This window comes from Protopterus annectens, chromosome 7.part0 (assembly GCF_019279795.1).
Source record: "Protopterus annectens isolate FY-2018-M chromosome 7.part0, PAN1.0, whole genome shotgun sequence".
In the NCBI taxonomy this organism is placed as follows: Eukaryota; Metazoa; Chordata; order Ceratodontiformes; family Protopteridae; genus Protopterus; species Protopterus annectens.
The window spans coordinates 434,077,824-434,102,977 of record NC_056739.1 but is presented as its reverse complement, the minus strand read 5'-3'; the positions used below and the strand labels follow the sequence as shown (position 1 = coordinate 434,102,977).

Sequence of the window (25,154 nt, the reverse complement as noted above, 5' to 3'; positions counted from 1 at the left end):
AGGTAATGTGATAAAACTGCAAAACTCAAGAGGTCGAAATGAAGAAAAGGCTGGCTGAATGACACTGCACAAGAACAGATGTTTCAAAAAAAGAATTAGAAAACCGTATGAAGGGAAACCCTGAGATTTTCTGCTGTACCAGAGAAGGGGGGAAAGAACAGACCTGTATTAATTTTATGAAAGCACAAATAAGCACCTGGGCTGGTATTCCACAACATGAATTGTTAATTAAAAGGGCATATTGTGTGTATACTCCAAACCTGGCTATGAAAAAGCAACCTAGACCTTTAATGGTACCAATGCAATCTTACCAGCAGAACGATTTGATTCTGACAAATGTGGCAGAAGAACAGAGTACTAAAAGTGGGAGATGGCAGAGTATATTTGGATAATGACTACTCATTGTACACTAGGTAGAAGAGTAAATTTATCCCATTCAGGGAATGTCGAGACACATGTATGAGATTCAAACTGCTTTACCCAGCTATCTTCAAAATATTTTTCCACAGAGGTACAAAATAATTTTTTGTTAAAGTACATGCTAAGGAATAAAGACAGAAGTTTGTCCAACAAAAAGTGAACTGTGTAATGGAGATTTTGTTTCTTGCTTTAGTAATAAAGACCGCAGAGAGACTGTTGGTGAAACATTTGCCAGTGTTTCAATGGAAATTGCTTGAGAAAAGTGAAAACACAAGACTCTACTAGAATTGAGAGTATGTTGGAAATCTAATAGAGACAGGATTGGAAAGATAGAGATGAAAAGGAATAAAACAAGTAATGGGAGATGGAGATGAACAGGAGTAAAACCAGTAACTTGGAAATTGACAAATGTGGGATTACAGAGCAATAATTATATTTATGAAACATGACAAAATCTGGAAATATTGGTCATTTTTGGACTTTGTTAAACTTGTAGGGGACTCGAAAGCATATGCCCTACTTCATATCATTGTTTGGTAAAATACTCTGGAGAGGGGAAGAGTAGGGAGAAAGTTAACTGGAAGTAAGATAACTTTTTCTTAATGACAATAGTGTGTGCTTTTTTTTTGCATGCTATAAAGTAAAGTTTTCTGTTACATTAACTGTAATGGGAATACTAATGTACATAGGTGCTCCTGTTTTTCCCCTTGTATTTCTCCTTGTTCAGTTTTAAGAATTGTAGGCACTGCAGTGTAAAACATCTGGTTAAAAGAGCATGATAAAAGAAAAGTGTATACTATTTTCATTCTTGCATAGGGGAATGAGTGGGTTAAGGCCCTTAACTTAATCTAGTAACAAATTTTAAGATAAAACAAGTAAATGAAACAGAATATTGAATATTATAAGGCTCTTTTTCTTGTAAATATATGCTTGACAGTTTTGTCTGTCTTCAACAGACATGAGAATCAATCTGATAAAGAGAAATGGCTTGGAGAAAATGTTTTCTGAAAGCATTCAAGTGTTTTCCCAACTGAGACACCTAAATACAAGACCAAGACAGCACTTGTCAAAAGCACAGGCTGTACCATGCATCTTTGCATGGATAACCCATCTCAAGTCTGTGTATGTGGTTGTCAGGTTTGGAAAAATGCAAACAATAGGACCAGCAGTTAGGAACTTCAGTATTTGAAGATTTACATTGTTTTAGGAAGTATTGTGATGTGTTTTTATTTAGGGCTTTCAATAAAACAAAGTTTTGTAATATGTGATGGAGGATCTAATGGAGGTGACAAGAAACAACTGCATAAAAGATTAACCTGCAGCAAAACCTGAAACTGAACATTTAACAAAAAGACTGTTCTACATAAAAGGTGAGAATATTTTTTTAAGAATATGACGCTTTCTGTAATGTCTTTTTACAGTGGTCTTGCAGATAAATACAAAAAGAGTGCTAAGCTACACTACAAGATGCATACTTGGAAAGAACTGAACATGTGAATTTGATAGGTTTTTAGGATGGTTATTCAGCAAAATACCTGGGGCAAAGGAAAAGAGCAGTACTTGTATTAATTACAAGAGGAGCTCCAATAGTGGTAGAAGTTAAAAAGATAATGGTAGATTTGTAGTACTAAGGGGCTACTGGCAGTGGAGGATTACATTGGCATGCGTTTATATTCCTCATAAAACTGGTATAATGGAGCTTTAATAAAATTCTGGGGGATATGAGCTTTCAGCAACGCATATTACCTTGTAAGTTTGAACTGGAATTTGATCTGCAACAGTAAAGATGCATCTGGACGACCCAGAAGGGAAAATATAACAAAGGAGGACAGATTTTTCAAAAAATTTATGAAAATATTTGGCATGGAAGATGGGAATTCAGTACTAGGTGAGAGTGAATTTGCATATTCACCAATATACAAAAACTGGGCTAGACAGAATTTACATTTTACAGGAACATGTGCATTTAATTGAAGTTATTGATATGCACCCAGTAAGTATTTCAGATCATGCGCCAATGTTAACTAAAAACAGGATAATGAAATAAAAATGAGACGCTGATGGTTTCCCACCTGTCTGAAATCCAGAGGAATTTAAGGAATGGGTAGTGGAAACTATTCAGGCAGTATTAGAGAAGATAGAAATTTCTTAGCATATACCTAGGGAGTTGAATAAAATTAGCGGAGTTTAAAAATATGGTAGAAGTAAAACAAAGGGAGATGCAGTTAAGTAGTAACTAGAATTTAGATGGACTGACAAATGTTAGTATTGCAAAATAGGGGGAATCCCATAGAACAAGAGGAGGAGCAACTGCAGAATGCTAAACAGAAAAGGAATTATTTTTACAATATGTATTCGTTTGTAAAGATTGCTGTTAAGCAACTGTTTTTTTGATAACTAGAGCACAAAAACTTTTAGCACAATGACTCTTGTGACAAAGTAGAAAGGGCTATTGCCAAGCTTAGGGAGCCGATAAGAGATCCTGTAGAAGTATTAGAAATATTTTAGAAATTCTAAGAAATACAAAGTAGAGAATTAGAAAAATCCAGAAAAGTTACAAATGGAAATGTTTATGGAAGAATTAAATGTCAAGGTTAGAGGTAGATGAAACTCGATTGCTAACAGGTTAGGAGGAGATGAGATACAAATGATGGTCTATAACTAATCCACAAGAAAGTCCCAGGAATAGATGGTATTTCTGTGGGTGTTTGGAAGCTAGGAGGAAGGAAGTGATTTAAAGATCTGGAAGGTTTTGCTTAACACTATTTTAAGTACTGACATCTTAGAAAGTTGCAGTGGTGCAGCAGTTAGCATTGTTGCCTCATAGCAAGAGGTTCTCCTGTTCGATTCTCTGCTGGAGTGCCTTCTGTGTGGAGTCTGCATGTCCTCCCCGCAGTCGAGTGACATTTGAAAGACATGCAGGTAGGTGCGTGTGTGACTGGGTGTGCCTTCTTAGAAGGTTGGACGTCTGGCTGGCAACACGGCACTGTAAAAATCCACTGCCAATCATTAGCAGGCCAGCGTTCTGCTGTGATGACCCCTAACTGGGAAGTCTAAGTACTAAAACAAAAGTACTGACATCCTGGAAGAAAGCTATGGTAGCTGTAACACCTAAAGAGGGTAAAGATCCATCAGATCTAGCTTCAAACATGTCGATTTCAATACTAAACCATGATTATAAAGTGTATGTCTATAATGGCTAAAAGAATGGCAAAAGTGGATGCCAAAATTGATAGATATGGATCAGTGTGGTTTTGTGGAAAGGAGGCATACATTTAACAACATTAACAGAACACTGATGATCCAGAGTGAAGTAGAATGTAAGAAAATGCCACTGTTGGTGGGTCTTGATGCACAGAAAGCATTTGACAGAGTAAGCTGGGACTTTATGAACAGGACAATGGAAGCATTTAGATTCCCAGATAAAATTATAAGGTTGATTAGGAAGATTATATGAGGGATTGGAGGCTAAAATTAAAGTGGGTGGGGTCCCCTCTGATAATTTCTAATTGAGCAAAGGATCCAGGCAGGGGTGTCCTCTCTCCCCTTTGTCTGCATTGTATTTAGAGCCATTGGCAGAGAAAATAAGGGACTCAGAAATTCAAGGATATAATTGGTATGGTATTCAAAAGCTGGCTCTATTTGCAGATCTTATTTTATATCTGACAAAACCAGAAAGGAACATAATGTTTGTGGAACATTTTAGACAGTTTCAGATGTTTTTGGGATACACTATTAATGAAGCTACAACAAAGGCAATAGCAGTAAATTATGTACCCACACACAAATTGGTTCAGCAATATCCATTTTTATGGGGGCATGTTAAAATGAAGTGTTTAAGAGTATGAATTAAGTGATTCTGGTGTGGCAGAGGATATGTGGGAAGAGACTAAACAAAGAATAATATAAAAACTGAGAAAATGGAAGCTCTTTTATACAGATACCAGTACCAAGATACAAGCAGTTAAAATGTTTAGTCCCTTTAGTTTTGTACACTGGTCAGGCATCAACCAGAGGAGAAGTTGTAGATAACAGTTAATGTAGAGCTGAAGGATTTTATCTGGGAGGGGAAGATGGCAAGAGTCAAGTGAGATAAGATGATTCTTCTACTAGAACAAGGTGAATTGGGATTACACAATTTGAAGGGGTATTTGCAGAAAACCAGAATTCAAAGTGGAATGATGATGAAACAGGAAGCTCAAGAAACAAAGAGAGACTGGGATTCTGGATGCAGATCTATAAGAATAATCATACAGAATATTACATTCATAAAGTAGCAGAAAGTAATCTATGAACTAAGCCAACACGGGAATGGAGAAAGAACATTCTGCCGATATGGATGACTACCAGTTAAGGATACAGACAGTAGGTAAGAGGGGACTGAAATTTATTGTAGAAGACTGCCAAAGGAACCAAGGTACTGGGAGCAAATAAGGGTGTGGGGAAAGGTAATAGAATGGGAAGACGCCAAGAATTTATTTGAACTGCAGGTTACAGCTTGCCTTCACTATCAAGGATTAATATCAGATTGTAGGTAAAGAAAAAGAAATAGGGGTGTCCCAAACAAAAGACCAGTGCTGGTAGACCTTTTAGTAGAATCTAGAACAGAAGCTGTCATTAGAAAAAGGAACAATTAATGGACGTATAAAACATTGCATGATAACTAAGAATTGATCAGAGGAGGTTTAGAAAGGATTAGGAAGAGAGACTGGGTAAACAGTACACAAACAATGGGTCGATATATACATGTCTCCCAAATATGCAACAAAGTCTAGAAGATTTAGGATCTTTGCTTGAAGTGTATTTTTATACTCCAAATAGACTCCAGAGAATTTTTCCTCAAGTGGACAGCAAATGTTGGAGGTGTAATGGGGAAGAAAGAGTTTAACTGTGAGCATATCATCTGGGAGTATAATGAGCTGGCAGACTTTAAAGATTCCCTACAGACTGCTTTGCCAGAGATACTGGGTGAGAAAATTGGTGCAACTAAGGAAATTATTTGTTTGAGCTGTGGTACAGAATCAGAATTGCCTAGATATAGTAAAGCCTTGCTGAGTCTAATTATGATGGCTGCCAAAAAAGCAATTGCTAGAAAATGGAAATAAGTCTAAATCAACTTTACTGGAAGTAGCAGATATAGTAATGGAGATGAAACAACTGGAATTGGGATCTTTAGAAAAGGGTAGAAGCAAATTACATAAAGGGAATTGTGGGAACAATACATGCAGAGGAGGAGCGGGGTTTAAAAGAAGGCATGATTTGAATGAGCTATTTAATGTTTGACTAGATAAATTTATAAGTGATGTATAATGTTTACAACTACAATTGTCGACATGGTTTGTAATGTATAATGTTTGCAACTGGAATTGTCAGTATGCTTTGCTTTCATTTATATAAATGTAAGATTGCCTACGTCATGTGATAATTTAATAAAAATGTTTTCTTTTTTATATGCACATATATGTATGCGTGCATTCTGGAACAGTGTAAATAAAATTCTGGGTAAATATAACTTGACCAAAAGTAACCCACTAAACTTTCCATCACATCAAGATACTACTAATACCTTCATAAACCATTTCAAATCCATTAAGTATTCAGACTGGGCTATATTACAAACCCTTTGAAACTCGCCCACATCGATAAAACTCTACAATTCACTTTTGTACTAATAACTACCAAAGGCTTGAAAAACTAAGTACTACATAAAATAAAAAAAATGCATGTCCTCTTCTATAGACAGTGTTCAATTTTCCTTTATAAAACTCATTGCAAGCTCCCTTAGCTTACATTCAAATTCTAGAAAAAGTTGTGTATCTACAGCTGTGTAAATAAATAGATCCAACTTGCCCCTACACAACAGTTTTTGCCCTGGCCATAGTAACTAGACAACTGTAGAAGAAATCCTATTGCCTCTGGTGACAGGGGTTTTACCATGCTAACCCTTTTCTTAGAATTTTTCAAAAGCACTTTTTTAGTCGCAATCTCCAGTGGGCTCCTATATGGTTGGCAGCTGTAAAGTACCTCTACAGTAGTTCAAAAACTTCCTGAATAGATATCCCAGTGGCATGGTCACACAAATACACGTCTAACATAGCAATACCCCAAAGAGCCACAGTTTGCTCACATCTCTTCACTATTTTAATTAATGATATGCAACACCATACCAGTAGCTTTAAGGTCCTATAATAAGCTAATGACTCTGTAATCTGCAGTCACCCCAAACCCAATCTTAGCCATTTTATAAACTTTATAAACACTAGAATCCAATGGTTGCATAGGGTGGCCACGGTGGTGCAGCAGTTAGCGTTGCTGCCTCACAGCAAGAGGTTCTGCAGTTCAATCCTTGGCTGGGGTGCCTTCTGTGTGGAGTGTGCATGTCCTCCCTGTGGTCGTGTGGGTTTCCTCCGGGTGCTCAGGTTTCATCCCACATCCCAAAGACATGCTGTAGGTGGATTGCGTGTGTGTGTGTGTGTGTGTGTGTGTGTGTCTTCTATGGAAGGTTGGGCGCTGGGCTGGTAACTCGACACCGTAAAACTCTACTGCCAAGCATAAGCGGATAGGTTATCTGCTGTGGTGACCCCTAACCGGGAAAAGCCGAAAGAATCAAATGGTTGCATAAATCCCAGCAGTTACTGAACACTATTTGTGATGAGCATAATAAAGTACAAACATAAAAATAATCTCAGCTATTGAAATGTGTTGATCAGTACAAATACATCATACTTCCCACTGACAAAAAAGAAACTTTTCAGTGCTCACACAATGTAGTAAGGAACAAAAGCATTAAGTTGGGGACACATTAAAAAAAAAAAAAATCCTTATTCTGTTGTATAACGCACATTAGCTACCTCCTCTTTGCCTGTTGCATTGTCCTAGACCATACAGACAAAGCTGTTAGTCATTTTTTTATCTGAATTTAAGCTCAATGTTCACGCTCAAAGTATCTGTCCATGTCTTACCTGTATGAGCTTAAGACTTTGAAACTAACAAATTAACTCCGGTCATCTAAGGTTTGCACACAAACATCTTTATCAGCCCTGACAATTCTGTTGTGGTACACCCTGGTTAGACTTCTCAGACCTATAAACAAACTCCTTTTTATAAAAAATATTCAAAAAGACAAATGTTGGAGATGACACAAGGCACATTTCAGCCTGTTGGGTAACTGTACTATGAGATAAATGCTGTTGAGTACACATCCTTCAGATAATGCCAAAATTAACATATGTCCTCCCTGAAAATATGTAGTAATACAGCTGCATAATTTTGCTGCTCTTGCACCTCTCTAGTTTATTTTTAAAATTGGTAACTGAACAGTTGTCCAAAGACATCCTACTTTACTGCTACTATTAAACACTCCTTACTCCTTTTCCTTACTGCTATTAAAATAAACTCTTGCTTCTCAATTTTATTTTAATGCGCTTATGTCTGTAATTCATTCCCATGCTGCTATTTTGTGTCTTGGCATGCTCTTGCCTCCAACTTGAGCTACTTTTAAACTTCTAAATATTTTTCTTTCCTAGCTGTTTTCAAGTTGTACCAAATAAAATTAACTTGTATTTATTGGATCTAAAAACTTCTATACATATCCAATGTCAGTGGTGTAAGCAGTCAGTAGAGGGATGATTAAACTCTTGCAGAATGATGGAATTCTTATTTATGGGGAGCTCATACATGACATTTAGGAACCTGATTAACACTTCAGAGTCAGGAAAAGTGTTCTGTAAGGGGCAATAAACTGAAATTTGATTGTTTAATGTGATTTGGTGTTGAGTTCTATTTGGGGTCTCTGAATCTATTTAAAAAGATGATTTCTGAGCAATCTAAACATACCACCACAGTTTTCATTGGGTTTGAAAACTTTATAGGTGCTAGTGCTCTTTGGGCATTTAAACCATGCCTTCCAAATAAGGCATGCCTCATGATTGTGCATGTTGTTGTATAAACTTCTGGCACTGGGTAGAACCACCTTAATTTGATCCTGTATGTTTAATCAGCATGGACTTTTGGGGCACTAATTCAGGCCAGTTGAATGATGTCCCAAGAGAAACAAAAAAAAAATTAAAAACGAGAAATGTGCAGACCATCCTCTCCAAAGCAAATAGGATTATCAAGCAATTGTTCCAAGCTAACACATACTTGATCCCCATAGGAAGACACAAAGTCAATCATCTTTTCTTTGTATCTAGGCATTCATTTGTGGAGAAAGATGGATTTGGGGTCTTCTATCTGTGACATGGATAGAGTACTTGTACAGGTCTCTCCATCTACCATGGCATTCTTTGCCCCAAGCCATTCAACCTCACATGTACCAACTAAAATGTCAATTATATTTGGCTGGTGGAGGAGTCCTAAGGGACATCCGTGATGCTGGCATCTGAAAGGTATCTTGCTGTTGCCCTGTTTTTGTCCAGCCTAGTGAGGGGAAATCTGTATCTCACTATGGTGTCACCAATCAAAACATTTGTGGAGTGGTCTTGTGTGCTGGAAATGATGCCCTTTGCCTCGCAATGACCCTTGTTAAAGATTAGATATGTGATGCGGTACCGGAGTTTTATTTTTCCTAGAACTCTATCCTTATGGGCCTTTTCTACAGTATTAGCATATGACATTGTTAAAACTAAGGGCTTGGATGCATATGGTGTGTTAGTGCAAATCTGCCCTTTTTTATGATGAGTGAGGCCTTCATTGTCTATTAAATATTGAACCTTTCACAGTTGCTTGAGTTTAGCAATAGTAAGAATTCATTTTCTGTGAACTTGAGGCAGTTACTAAAATGCATTATAATATCTTGTAATATGAGGTTGACAACCAAGGGCAGACTAGTAGGTTTATCTTCAGTTTTGTCTAGTGTGAAGTAAAATTTGATTTGATTTACAGAGAGTTGCAATGCTCAAATAGAGATTTTCAGTCTGTTAAGGTAGTTGTCAGTTGAGGGGTTGAGTAGTATAGTTGCATATGAAATTCCATTTGGGTGAATGCAGAACTTTGGTTTTAAAAGCAATTGTGTTAAGCAACTTCAGAACTTTGAATAACAGTAGTGGTGAGTTTATTTGTAGCAGCTGTAGTCCAAGTTGCATGCTGTTGCACCTCTATGGCTGCTGCAAGCTACTTTTAGGGCACTAGGTGCTATTGACACTTTGCTGTACATAGGCAAAACACTACTGATAGGATTTGGGTGAGGTGGTTATATGAGGAGAAAGTTACAACTGAAGGTGTCTGCATCTTTTGGAGTGCACATTTCAACACCACTGCACTAAGTGCAGTTCTGCTCAAAATAAACTGGGGAAAATGAAAGAGAACCAATGAAAAACATTTAAAGGTCTAAACCACAGTGTTCATCTTCCCCAGAACTACAGCAATTACACTTCTGACAAAAGAATAACCACTACACAATCTTGGTGACTTGCACACCTGGCCAAAACTGGCGATTGTAACCTAAATATGACTAAAAACGTACCAAGTAAATTTACATAACAGCACAGAAACCACTTGAAATACACTGTAAACTGTTGACTTCACATAATAGCTGTAACTTCAAATTCAGAGAAAATGCACTAAAAATGCAAAAACACACACACACACACACACACACACACACGCCACTCAAAATTCATTTAACTAGCTAGGTGACTTTAAATGCAGTAGAATAAATGTACTTTCCTCTGGATGCAAAATGTAGATAAAACACATGTCTAGTAAGCTCATATTAATACCTAATTTTAGAGCCAATTGCCACGTTTTATAAGCAGTTTCCAAGGGATGCATGTTTTTCATCTGTTAAGGCAGTACAGTATAGAAGTGTGGAATGATGAGTTTCTCATCCCTATATCGGAAGAGAGAACTTTAAGAAATGAAGCAGTTTAGTAAACTTCTGAAGCGGATTACTGAGGAGAACCTGCTAATCTAGTCCTATTACAGATAGGAAGTGAGATTACAGTCTTTTGTACATGTCAGTATTACAATACCTGCTAATCTAGTCCTATTACAGATAGGAAGTGAGAATACAGTCTTTTGTACATGTCAGTATTACAATTAATGTCTTTCAGTGCATTGAACATGCATGTTAAAGTAATGCATGCAGCAGATTTAATTCAATCATGCATAGAAAACAGATGCTTCCATAATACATGGATAGATGTATTTAGTGCAGTAAACTCCCCTCATTCCATGAGATATTGCCAGGGATAAATGTGCCTTATCCATGAATGGAATAGATGTTGGCTGTATCTAGAGTGTGCTACATAGGCATGACTTGGTTATGCATGGTACAAATGTGTTGTATGCTACAGGCACACTGTGACTGTAGATGGAAGAATACTATTTGGGACAGACATGTCTTGATTGTGTTTTAAAGATGTGATATGTGAGAAACTTGAGCTACCTATGCATGAGGTGGAAGAGTTGCATAAAGAGGACCCAGACAGTGCATGAGTAGTGTTACATGAGACAGACATGCCTGAGCCATGCTGAGGTAGATGTGCTGTGTCTGATAAATATGCCTCATCAGTACTTGTGGTGACTGTACCCAAACTGCATACAAGATGAAGCCTATTTCTACTCTGCATGAATTGGAAGCTGATATGACAGTCACTGGGCAGTTCCAAGAGACCATCTCTGTTCTGATTTCTGCAAATCTTTTGAGTTTCTAATACCATGACGGGAATGGACCCCATTCCTAAGTCAAAGTATGATTAAAGTTCATGAAATTAGTATTGTTTCAATCTGTCAGCCAAAAGTGCTCTTTGCAGCACCTGCAATGTGCCCAGTAAGGACTCCTTCAGCAATTCGTACAGGGTTACATGAATTGGTAACTTATCTAAATATGATTGTAAATTATTTTTTATAAGACCCATTGCTCCTACTACTATTGGAACTGTCTGTGTATCTTTCTTCCACATTGCTCTCGTTTCTGCCTGCAGATCTTGGTATTTTAGGACAGTCTCTCTCTACTCAAGACATTAGTCACTGGGTGTGGCAATTTCAGTGATCAATGCTACTTTTGTCTGGTTTTCTAGCAGCTATCTTTTGAACTGTTGGTAATGGGTGATCCCATGTGATATAAACTTCATCAGTTTCTATGATGCTTTGTGGCTCATGTTTCCAGTGTTTTTCAGCCATTTCGATAACCTAAAGTTTGCACAATCCCCAATGCAACAGTTTCGCCACATTATTATGCCTTTCAGTATACAGTCCTCCTGCTATTAGTGTCTCACAACCAGCAACAAGGTGCGACTGTTTCCATTTCAGTTTTACAAAGCCTATATTTGTCTTTCTCCCACATGTTCAATGGAGTTTGTAAACCAGTGTGTATGTAGCCCACTATCTTGGGCTGCCAATATTAACCTTTCATTTCTTGGTTTGAATTCGCCTCTCCTTACGAATTCCTGCTTTCGCTCTTGATCAACATGAGGCTCTTCCAGAAGTTTTCTATACTTGCAACTGTTTTTTCCACATTTCTTGCCTTCTGATCTGGTCCTTCACCTTATATTTTTTTGGCACAGTGAGTTGCTACCTGTTTATCTACTTCTGGTTTGATTTTTCATTCCTGCTTGACGTCAATATGCTTCTGCTAAATTAAGCAGAGAAGTCATCCTTAGATTTATTCTTCCCATGTTTGAAAACTTTATATTTACAAAAAAAAAAAAGCTAGAAAATTGTGGGCATCTGTCTTGTGCGAGACTTGAAATAACTAGTAGAAAAACAGAATCCACAGACCCACCTGGCTGCTAAAAGACAAAAGTCAGTGTGACTACAGGTACTGATAACTCTGGTTTATAACTTGTCTAGTCATGTATTCACTTTTAACCAACTGAGAGTATTGAACAGAGGTTTATATTTCATACCTTCAGAACACTCTAAGCACACAGACTATCATTGACTTGAAAATGTTCGCACGCAACTTGAAGTTGGTTAATGTTTAGTGATCATGGTAATAATTTTGTAACCAATGGTTTGAGGAAACCATGTACGTACATCCCACCGATTAATTCTGCTATAGATACGTTCGTGAGGCTTTGTGAAGATGAGATATGAAGCCTAATGATCAGGAAGGATGATCCTCTGACAAACAAAGCTTTTTTAATTTAAAACATGGGGAAAGGGCTGCCTTATCTGAATTAATGGACAACACTGATATCGTTGTAAGACCTGCAAACAAGGGCGGTGGGATTATTTTGATAGATTACTTGGATTATGTTAATAAAATTAATGTAATGTTACAGCACGGGGAAACTTATGTTAATATAACATTACAAACTGTGAAAGATATTATAAGATGTGGGTGATTCATTTAATGCCTTGAAAATTAATGGAATTATTTCTAAAGACATTTTTGAATTTATAAATGTTCAACACCCTGTGGTTCCGATTACCCAAGATGCACAAGAACATTGAAGACTTACTTCTATGACTGATGGTCTCTGGTAGGGGTTGGGTCACTGAATTAAGTTCTTTTTGGGTGGAATCTAAGCTAAGGACAGTTGTGGTAGGGGCACCTAGGGTAATAGACACTGCATATTTCCTAACTTCGTTCTATGAATTCCTAAAAGGTAAATCATTTACATCACATTTATTATTGGTTACATTGGATGTTCAGAATTTGTTTACAGTTATACCCAATGATTTAGGGCTGTGAGCTGTCGAACATTATATTAGAGCAAGGGGTGTTATGAATGATAGAACCATCTCTCAGGCGATTACCTTGTTAGATATAGTACTTGATCATCTGTTTGAAGGACGGTACTTTTGGCAAAGGTGGGGAGAGGCGATCAGCACTCCCTGCACCAACTCTTATGCTAACTTGGTCCTAGTTGACTGGGAGAATATTTGCAGAAGGAAGATTTCCCATGGAAGGATGACATTGTCTGTTTCGTGGATGATGTTTTAATATTGTCGGCAGGAACGGAATACGAATTGGGGAGATTTGCTGACTATTTAGCATCCACTACTACATTTTTAAGGTTCACTAGTAATTTTCATATGAAGAAATAGATTTCTTAGATGCTGGTGTTTAGTACTGGATTCAGTAAGTTTGATACGCAACTTTATAGAAAAACATGTTGGTGTAACTGTCAAAGGACAGCATGCACCCTAGTGTACATTTTAATAATCTAAGAGGGCAAATTTGTTGAACATCTAGGTTATATAGTGATCAAATGAGACTTGGTGAAAAAATAGTGAAACTGACACATCATTTTACTAGCAAGGGTTATAAGGCTGAAGAGGTTAGGGAGAACATAGAGGACAGACTTGGAGAGAGGGGAGATTGGCACCCTGGTTTTCCAGGCAAGGTGTCATTAATAGAAGTAAATTAGAAAAGGAAAGCAAGGGACCCACCTAGAATGAGGGATGGAAAAGTGAGTTTTATTTAAAATTTAGTAATGATACAAGTAATATATGTAATATGATGCGTAATAATTGGAGAGTTGCAGACAGATTACCAACTTAATAGTATATTAGGTGCACAACCTAACTGTTTGTTTTTAAGAGGAATAATAATCTGAAACCGCTTTTAAGTGATAGGGGTAGGAGGATGAATAATAAGATTGGTAAACAAGGCACCTTTGCCTGTGGGAATTGTAAGTCTTGTAAATGTATCTCTAGGGAAGACAAGTTTATGCACCCATTGAATGGAAAAATATACAAACCACAGATGAAGGCAGACTTACTCAAGCAATGTGGTCTACTTAGCTAGGTACATGTAGGTAAAAGAAATTGTAGGTTGAAGGACAGGATTTTGAGGCATTACTTGGGCAATGGGCTGGGGGATACAAGGAATGCCATTTTCCAATATATTGGCCAACAGCAGGGACATGATTTTACTTTTATGGTTTTACAAAAGATTCTACCTAATCCCAGGTGAGGAGATTTAGTAGGTTTTACAGAGTACAATGAAATGCAATGGATAATTGAATTAGGGGCAGGCAGGACTCCAGGGTTAAATGGAGTTCTGCCTTTAAAACCAGTACTTCTGAGGCGGAGACCTGATTTTAAATGAGGTGCTATGTGATTGGGTAGTGCTTAGTTAAATATTGAAGCTACTGTTTGATTTTAGTCTGGAGGGTTTTATCCCGAAAGCGCTTACTCCATTAAAGTTTTATTGACTTTTAGCAGCCTGGTGGTCTGTGGATTCTGTTTTTCTACTAGATGTTTTAAAACTTTCACTACATTTGGATATCTTGTGAGGTCAGTAGATGTGTGTGGAGTCCCATACATGTAATCTGTTTCAAAGAGACCCATCCCTCTTTCCGAACGGGGAATATATAATCTTGGTATACACTGAATTTTAAATCATTTGGTGATCATGAAGCATCCTTGTTTTAATATCTAATCTATCTAACACTTTTTTACGACCAGTCAGTCACTCCAGAACTGTACGCTAGGACAGGAAGAGCAAATTGATTTATAGCTGGGATCTTATTCCTAGATGTCAGTGCTGTTCTCAGGATTAATTGAAGTCTTCTAAAGTGTTCCTTACTGAGTTTTAATTGCATTTGTTCATATTTTATTGCTGATCCTTCAATTCCCAAGTATTTATACACGCCTTCTTGCTTAAATTATTTTATCACATTCTTGTCCCAAACTGATGTTTTTCTGGTGCTGCAGTTTTCCTGCTTTAAAGGTTGCTTTTGCACATTTATCAAGACCAAATGACATTCTAATATTCTCTGAAAAAGTTTTTGCAACCTGCAGCTGTGCTTTCAGTTCATCTGATGAGCTATACAGTTTTTAAATCCTCGACAAAGAGAAGATAAGTCATTAGACTTTGTTGTTTTCTAGGAGCCAAATTGTAGCCACGGCCTAAGCTGTTAAGTAAACTGCTTAATGGATTAATTGCAAGGCAGAATAGCAATGGTGATAGTCACTTTGGAATATCCCCCTTTGAATTTTTATCCCTGGGATAATCTGTCCTTTATCATGGCTTAATTGCAAAGTGGTCTGCCATTGTTAAACTGTTACTGTAATGTAGGCAATCAGTGTAGGGTGTATCTTGTACATTTTTAAGCACTCTTATCCATGAATGTGGAATACTATCAAATGGTTTTTGTAGTCAATCCATGCAATACTTAAGTCTTCCCCTTTTTACATTTCTCCACTATAACTTTAACAAATGATCCTTTGTTCCATATGACTTTTTTATTTCCCTTTTGTTCTATTGCCATAACTGAGTTTTCTTCTAAATGATTAGAAACTGTCAGCATCAATTCCCATGTATAGTTCATACATTGTTGGAAGGCAAGTTATTGGTCTATAATTTTTAGAGTAGCTTACAGGTTCACTCTTAAGAGCATTATTTTGTGTTAGCCAGTGTGGTATCTGTTTGGGGGTGCGCATATAAATAGTTCCTGCTCATAGCTAAATCCTTGTGCAAAGATGGTTAATACTTTTAACCAAAAGTTAGGTACTGCATCTGGGCCTGGGGTTTTCCAGTTACAGGCTTTTCTTAACTTTGATTCAATTTCTCTGGCTGTTTCATCCCATTTCATATCCTGTACCTTTAAACTTTCTTTTACTTCTATCCATTTAGCATCTTTATGTTCCACAGGATCTTCATAGATCTTCAAAATGTATCTGCTTCCTCTTTTTTGGCAGTCTTTCAATTCCTTTTACATTTCCCAGTTCTCAAACTTTTGCTTATTTTTGTACTTTTCCTTTATATTTATCTGTGTATCTTCTAAGTTTTTCCACCTGTGCTGAAATTTTTAGTTTATTTGCAATAGTGCATGATCAATCCTGGTCTGTTCTAATATTGTGCATTGCTTTAATCACATCTATCTTTCTTAGTATTTTTGTTGATATATTCCCTCATCCAACAGTGACACTTGTCTTAATTGCTTTATAGTTTTCTCTATTCAATATTTCCATGATGGTGTTAGATTTCTCCCCTTCCTTTCCCTCACTACCCTGAGATCTTGTGGTAGAACTTTATCTGTTATTAATTTAGCAACACAGTAGTATATCCTGTTTACTTCTGTTATATCAGATGAATCTCTATGGACAGTCCTAATTACTGCATTCATTTCTTTTATCAGACATCTTATTTTTGGGGGTTTTATTGACCTTCTGCAGTCCATTTCTCTCATTGATCTTAATATATCTATCCATGTCCATTAAATCAAGCAACTCTTCTCTTGGATCATTTTCTTCCAAACTGAGGTCACATCCTTTGTTTTCCATTTCCTGCAGACATTCTATAGAAACTTCTATAGCATCATCCTATGGCACATTCTTCAATTTCATCCTGTCATCTGTTGCTCTATCATACGGGAACTCACTGGCCGATCACTCCTCGACATTGGCTGCATCAGAGTTTCCAGTTCCCTGTTCCTTTCTTTGCTGTCTAGTTTCAAGTGAATGTTTATACTGGTTTCCTGTGGATGGCTCCAAAATATCTTGATATGCCACCTGACCAATTGCTTCCTGTTCCACTGGTTTCCCCTTAATTTGGATATCATTGCTCTATCCTCTTGTGCTTTCTGCATTCGATTTTCTACACTGAATCCTCTTTCCAGCTACTCCATAACCTCAATTTCAGTTTCTTTGACTTCTACATTACTAATATCTACTTCTACTTTTCCTCTTGGTCTTATTTTTCGTATTGTAAAGTTTTCCATCTCCGGATTCCTTTGCCTGTATTTCTCTCTAAATATCTTTGGTGCTCCACTCTTTGTATTGGTTTGATTTGCTTTGTCCTTTGCATAAATATTATACCATACTAAATCTCTTTTCCCATGTCCATATTTCTTCAAATGTCTCCTGATCCTCTTGCTTTTCCTTATTCTGGGGACTCGCTCCATCATGCTGTGATATAGTCTGTTAAATCTTCTACATTAAATCCTTCACTTCTTTAACTTCTGCTTTACTAATCTTTTCCACATTATATCTTTGATATAATTTTTTATTGTGAAATTTTCCATATCCGGATGCCTTTACCTGTATTTCTCTTTGAATATCTTTGAGACTGCCTTCTCTATATTAGTTAACTTTGCTTTCTCCTTTGCATAAATATTGCACCATATCAAATCCTCCTTTCCAATGTCCATATTTCTTTTTTATATTTTTCAAATATCTCTAGGTTTTGTTTATATTTTCGCACTTCCTCGGATGCTTCTTTTTCCAAACAGATCAAAGTTTTTTGATCTATATACTGTTTTTCAAAAATGTGTTTTATTAATGAACGCAAATTTTTATTTGAAGCTTCTGACAGTTTTTCCTGTGGAAGTGTTTTTCTTTCCTCTAATTTTTCTCTTAATCGTTTTGTATATCTTGTGTCTGGAAATTCTGGGCTTTTTACATAATAGTAACAATACGTAGCATATTTCTTATCCTCAATAGTCCACTCTATCATCTTTATTGCTCTTCTTTGACCAGTCAATTTTTGTGAACTGCTATTTTTCCTTCTACAACGGGGGTGGGGGGGGCATCCTCCCCCTGGGCCTGGCCCCAGCCCCATTGCAGCAATGTTTCCTTATCTTGAGGATTCTACACTCATTTTTTTCAGTCCTGGCACCAGTGCGCCTACCAGGATTAGGCACTTTTTTATCCTGGATCTTGTGCACCCATCTCTGTGATGTGAATAAACATATGGTAAGTTTTAATGAAGCAATAATATGTCTTGATAAAATTTAGGCTTTCCAACATCACTTGTACATTCCAGTTGGGGAGTTTAGATTTTGTTCATGCTAATAAAATTATCCTAGTATGTTTTGTGCACATTAAAATGTATATTGCACAAGAAATATGGGATGTCATTTTCATTCATTCCTTGACCTGTGGGTTTTGGATCTGACCTCTGATCCTACTCAACCACTTTCCAAGCTCAAGATTAGATTTCAAGCTACTAATTTCCAACCCATAATGCTTTCTTCCCCCAGAATACCTCTGATCTCGTTTGCCGATAAGCAAAGAAGCATCGGGTTTGTGCTGCTCCAGTGTTAACTTTCTGTAAATCAACTTGTCGTTTTACATTATCGCTCCTCCTTCCTCTCCTCCCACTACTAATTCTGTCTAAATATATAGATATAAAAAAGCCTCCTTGAGTTCATGTGAGAGGTGTGGCAAGTTTTAATCCACTTGCTCTCGCAGAATGCAGCAAGAAGTAGGTTTTGAAGGGATTATTTCCCCCTTCCATTCCCTCTGCACCCTCCACTTCAGGGGCTCAAACCCCTGTTGGCCCAAGGAAACCAGGGAACACAAAGCATTCCCCTGAGCGTTCCTTCTCAGAACCTCCAAGGAAGGTGACCAAACTAGCCCTCTGATCTGGTGACTGTGGTCTCTGCTCCCTCAGCTCACAGTGTTCCAACTTTTATCCTCTGAGCCGGGTGTTTCAACTCTGAGCCCTCCTCCCAAGGAGGCCTCACCCAAGCCAGTGTAGCAGTGCACCTTCCACATCATCCTCAGTCAGGTCTGCCTTGAGCTTGTCTGAATGCGAGCTGGACAGACTGAGACAATTTCTTAAGGTGCAGATTTAGATGGGGATACTTCAGCTCAGTCACCTTCTGGATCTGTGAGCAGGCATTCCCCTTTTCATCCCATGGCTGTTTCATCAATCCAACCTCCTCCTTTGGAGTTGTTGGGTCCAATGGTCCTGAAAACCAAGACATTTGGTCAGAGAGTGGTTTCACGTCTAGTTTCCCTGACTGCTTCATGGATGGAGGGCTTGTCAAAGCTGTAGCTTGGATGTCTACCGGGGGGGTTGACTTTGACTCCAAGGTTTTCTGAGCCATCACTTCCCCGCAAAGCCTTGATGTTAGCTCAACTCAGACTCCGCCCTCAGAGCAGAGTATGTCTAGGTTCAGGAGAAGCCTGCTCACACTGCTTCAGCTGTGGAGGAATGAGACTCTGGTCATCAAAGTGCATCTGCCTTTGAGGTAGTGGAGAGGGTCCTTGCCCATCCTAGGGGATTCCTGGTTCTCCCACCATCCAATTTCCACTCCTGCCCCTATGGAGTCTGTCCTTGAGGTCTCATCTTCCACCAGGACAGCCGGTGCTGCAAAGCCCCAAATCTCTTCCCCCTATGGAACCCCATTTTTCTTCCAACACCTCCCCAGAGTGTCCCACCAAGGCAGTGCCTCAGAAAAAGAGGTGTGAAAGTCTGGATTCCCCACAGGAATCTCACTACAGCCACTGATTTCAAGGCAGGGAAAGGGTCCCCAAATGTCCACCCAACAATGTCTCCTTTGTGAACATTCTAAAGATCCTCTGCCAGAAGGGTGGATGGTCCTCCCAAAGCCCTAACCCAGAGGAGTCTGTGTCCTTAGAGGCTTTTGGCCCTGGCCTGTCTACATCCTGGGTGCCCCCCTGGCAGACCCTCTTATTGAGCTAGTTTCCACCAGGGCATGGAAGGATCTGTACACTGTAGAGGCCATACCCAAGCAGGCTCATAGGATCTTAAGTGCTCCCTCGGACAAACCCCACTGAACTAGAGGGATCCCAGTAGATGCCATGGTTGTGGCAGTCACCAAAAAGGAGCTAGCTCAGGAGAGCTCATCTATCCATCCACAGAACAGGGGGCCTAGGCCTTTGGACAGGTTTGGCAAGACTGTTTATGCCTCATCCACTTTTTCCTTACGAGCATTGAACTATTTAGGTCCCCCTGTAGAGTGGCAAGATGAGATAATCAAGGAATACCCTGGCTTAGTCCTAAAGTAAATATCTGAGGAGGAACACATGATATTTTCTTCCAGAATGGCCATTCTCCAATCTATTTCTAATTCGTTAATTCGACCAGCTGAGGTTGCCAATGCGGCTGAAGGCACCTCTAGGGCCCACCAGTTCTGACATTGCCATTAAACTTCATGCTTGGATTTCGCTGTGTGACTTTGCGGAACCTTTCAAGGTGTCATTTGCCAATGCACCCTTTGATTCATCTCTGTTTGGCCCTACAGTTCATGACACACACACACTCCCCCCATTGAGAAGGATGGGAAGGCCTTGTATGCCATTGGAATCATTTTTTCTACTCCACAAAGAGCCTTTTTCAGGAGTGAGTGTGAAGGAAAAATACCAGGTTCAGAAAATATCAAGGTCCTTTCCAGGATTCTCAGAGACATTTCCCCCAGAAGCAGGAGGGAAATGGTTACAGTGGTAGACGCTGCCTCCAGTGGCAGAAAGGGTCCACAAAATCCAAGATCTCTGGAGTCTTCCTTGAACAGACTTTCTGAACTCCTGAAGGGTTGCCAGACTGTTTCTGGAGGCAGGCCGGGGGGGGTGCTAATCCTTGCACCCAAGAAGCCTGGTTAGCCATCACAAACTATTAATGGGTGCAAAGGATAGCATCCAGAGGATACTCTGTTCCCTTCTAAACCTGCCCAAGCCAAGATGTACCATCCAATCAGAGGAGGCAGCAGTGCTAGTAATTACAAAGCAGCTACAAAGTGTTCCAAGAGTTCCCACCTGACAAAGCCAGATTGGGCATTTACTCAAGGTTCTTTTTAGTACCAAAGAAAATGGGGGACTTGCGGCCAATTTTGTTTTTGACATCCCTGAACAAATCAGTAAAAAAAACTCGAAATTCAGGATGGTCATGATCCAATCCATTGTATTCCCTTCTGAAGGATGACTGGATGTGCTTAGTAGACATGAAGATGCATACTACCATCAAAATAGAGGAGCTCCAGAAGCTATCTTCATTTCAGGCTGGGAAACGGCCATTACCAGTTTCAAGTGCTTCCATTTTGGTATTACCACAGCCCCCAGGGTGTTCAAATGCATGGTAGTAGTTGCAGCTCATCTCGGACTGCAGGAATTCCATGTTTCCTTACCTCGACTACTGGCTCCTAACCACTTCAATCAGGCATCTACTCATTCAAGCCAGGGATTACCTGTTACAGTTGGCTCCCACTCTGGCATAACTCAAATGCACAAAAATTGCAGCTCAGTCCTGTCCGGGTAATTTAATTTATTGGAGCTCATTTGGACACAACCAGAATGTGTGGCTTTCTACCTCCAGATAGGGTATCCACTCTAAGGGTTCATGTATCTCAAATCCTAGCAATTCCATTTCTTCCAGTGAAACTAGTAAGAGCATTAGGTTCTATGGCTCCCAGGATAACGTTCCCGTCCACTGTAGGATTCACGCATGTAAGCGTGCTGTGGGCAATCAGTTAAATGGTCCTTTTAAATCAGCATGCTCGCCCCATAAACATTCTAGGTTTTGAAAAGACTTTCTTCTCTGGTGGCTCTGCTTCCCAGAAGTCTACCAGGGTTGTCCATTCTTTCTCTGCCATACACCACATTGACCACGGACACCTCCCAGTTGGGTTGGGGGGGCATTTTCTGGGATGAACTGTCCAAGAAAACTGGTCAGCTTAAGAGACCAAACTGCATATCAACATCCTGGAGATGAGTGGTCCTACTGTTGCAAGCACTACACAGCTTTCTTCCTCTTAGTCCCATTGCACTTCAAAGGGACAGTATGTCCATGGTATGGTACATCAACATGCAAGGAGGAGCCATAGCTTTCCCACTGTGTTGAGAAGCAATGAGAGTGTAGCAATGGGTGATTTCTACCAGTAACTTTCTAGCTGCAACACACATTCCGGGGGAGTCCAACATTCTAGCAGACATGCTCAGCAAAATGGTGCTGATGCCTCACAAGTGGTCTTTGAACCAGTCAATGGCAAACATGATCTTCCACAAGTTGGGTCAACCTTACTGCAACCTTTTTGCCTCTCCCCTTAAGTGCACCAGGTTCTTTGCCATGATTCCTCCTTAGGGACATCCCGCGAGAGATGCTGTAGTCCATGCTTGGCCCCCTGGTCTACTGTTTCCACCTTTACCCCAATTCCCAAATTCCTTCATAAAGCTCATTGGTTGAAGAACAGTCGTCCTCATTGCCCCTTTCTCATCTCACCAGGTCTGGTTCACCTTCCTTTGGTCACATCTACTTTGTCTGCTATGGACTGTGGAAGCTCTTCCAGACCTGTTGTCCCACCCCTCAGGACAGCCTCATCTGAACCTTCAAGGTTTAAAATTGACCACATGGTTTCTTCACTTCAGTGATGGCTAGACATTCCAGGCTTTCATTCCCAGTCCAACAGATCCTGATAAAATCTCAAAGCTTTTTACTAGGAAGATATATAGGAGCAAATGGAAAAGGTTCTCTATTTGAGCTCAGCAGAAGTTCGTAGATCCTTTTTTACAGCTCCTGCTCCTGTGATTTTAGATTTCCTTCCAGAATGAAGCCAGCTATTCCATGGTGAAGGTTCGGGCATCTGTTTCACACACAAATATTTGGGAAAACTATGCTACCTTGGCGTCTTCCATACTATGTAAGGTTTTTCTCAGGGGTACCTTTTTTACTCCATCCTCCAGTCAATACAACCCTTCCTTGGGATCTTTCGTTGATTTTACAAGCCTTAGTTCTTCCTCCCTTTGAACCAGCGGCTAAAGTGGAGCTGAAGTTTCTCTCCTGGAAAACGCCACTTTTCTGGTCGCAATTACATCAGTGAATAAGAGTTTGAGCTCCATGCCCTTGATGCTAAACCTTCTTATTTGATCTTCCATAATAGTTTCCTTATGGACAAATACATCCTCTTTACCTAAAGTGGCGACAGAAGACAATATCAATCAGTTAATCTCCTGGTTTTCTTCCCCAATTTCTAGAATAAGGGAGAATATGCACTGCATCTTCTGGATGTTCATAGGCAGTTACATTTTTATCTGGACAAGATAAAATCCTTCAGAAAATCTAACCAGCTGTTTATATATTTTTCAGACATGAGGAAAGGCACAGCAGTTACTAAACCTACCCTGGCCAGATGGTTGCAAGATTGCATCTCCTTTGTTTATTTGTCAAAAGGTATGCCCTTGCCGGGGCGTGTCAAAGCACATTCAATGAGATCTATAGCAACTTCTCAAGCCTTTTCCTTGAATGTCAATTGATCAAAGTATCGTATCTTTATTTCTCATTACAAACTAGACATTTCCAGGAATAGACCTGCTTTTGGCTTCGGAATATCTTTTCATAAGGGCCACCCTAGGTTCTGTGTAGCGGAGACTCTGTCCCACAGGTCGAGGAATGAATAAAAATGACAACATCAGATAAAGAAGTTATGTTTTTTACCATAACGTTCCATCTGTGTTGTCCATTTTCATTCTTCCTTTACCTCCCTACCCTCCTTCACCGTGGCCTGTCTTCCATGTAGACCTGTCTGAGTTGGTCTCTCTCAGGAACTGTAGTCCCTGGGTCGAGCCCCTGCACCTTTCTTTGTCTGTATCTATATAGATATCTTAGCTGTATAATTTGTTAGCAAACTCTGCGGTATCCTGGGGGAAGGAGGCATTATGGGATGGGGAGGAGGAGCTTGAGCATCAAATGTTGAGCTTGGAAAGCAGCAGAGTCTGATCCGAAATCCACAGGTTGAGGAAGAATGAAGATGGACAATACAAATGGAACGTCATAGTATGAACATGGCTTCTTTTTTAGCACTGTGTAAATTCATTTTGTTTTGAATAATGGCTGTCCAAATGGTAAAATGACTGCAGTTTACGTAAGTAGTTGTCCCCTTTATTGTGAATGCTTTTGTCACTGTGTAACTGTATTCCTGAAAAGAATGCTGAAGCACATTAAAACATCTGTTTTTATCTACTGTCTAACCCCATTTAGATTGCCGTTGAGCAGAAATGCAAATACCTTCAGTTAGTGGTACTGGACTGGAACAAGCTTGCCACAGAATTCTACATAAGACGAGGTTGCACAGATCTGACAACAAAGGAGGGCTGGAGCTTATTCCGCTTTGAACTGGATGCTTTGAACAAATTAGCAGAGGGAGACGACAGAAACTAAAGTGTATGCTTTCCTGTGCAGAACTGGCAGAGGAATTAGCAATGTAGCCATTTATTACAATGTATGGAAACTTGCCCTTTTTGTATTAGAAAGGAAAATGAGAGCCATTTGTTTTAGTAGTTTATATAAAGGGTTATGTACTTCACCTCGCGTAACGGAATGTTCCAACTGTTAAATCCTGCTGTAGTGTCAGAGCACAATGTTCTTTATAGATTACTGATCAATATTTTAAACTTTAAAACTAAGTTAAGACATTCCATGGTGTAACTTGGAGAACTGTCAGTGTTTTATTTAAGACACCAGGCAACCTACCTTTCGTCTGTAATGTTTTTTCACAGAAAATGGTGAATGCAAGGTTAGTTAACCCTTCATTGTAGAAAGGAAATGACTGGGGTTTGGACAAGCAATCATTCACTATAAAAATAGGCACCTAGAGATGGCTAGTCCTTTGAAAAGGTTAAGATTATAAAACAAATAATGGCTGCAGTCTTGCAATAAAGCAATCCAGTGAAAAATACAAGAATGCATCAAAATTTATTTGAAAAAGTTAACTGATGGTATGCTGCATAGCAGCTCTAAAACTTTATTTCTTGGCCAAGGTGCGTCTGTGCAGATGTTCATCGTGCATACAGCTGCAGTCATAACAGATGGGTTCTCCTGCCGTCAGGCGGTCCTCAGTCGGCCGAATTCCAAAGTCTAGGTCCGGCGTCGGTTGTCGTCGCTTCTTCCCTGACATCAGTGCGACAGGGGTATAAAGGAACCAGCCGACACCATTTTCTTCAGTCTTTCTTGCCGCGCGGTGCCCGAAGCAGAAGCAGTTCGCAAGTGCCGGTCGGCCAGCTCCGGAGATTACGAAATTTGGAAACCGAAGTCTTCTTAAAAGCTAAGTACCCCGTTGGGGAAACTTTTCTTGCTTCAGACCGATGTCAGACAAAGTTAA

General features: G+C 39.3%; 1 protein-coding gene across 2 annotated transcripts in view; it reads left to right on the top strand.

The window, feature by feature from the left end:
* Window positions 1-24,734, top strand: part of SAT2 (spermidine/spermine N1-acetyltransferase family member 2) — a 302,999-nt gene extending 278,265 nt beyond the window's left edge. For both annotated transcript variants that reach the window (XM_044077015.1, XM_044077014.1), the window contains one exon: window positions 24,035-24,734. In XM_044077015.1, coding sequence (XP_043932950.1) covers window positions 24,035-24,214 — 180 coding nt within the window. In that variant the 3' untranslated portion in view covers window positions 24,215-24,734. The remainder of the gene's footprint in view (window positions 1-24,034) is intronic.
* Window positions 24,735-25,154: the final 420 nt, after the last annotated feature.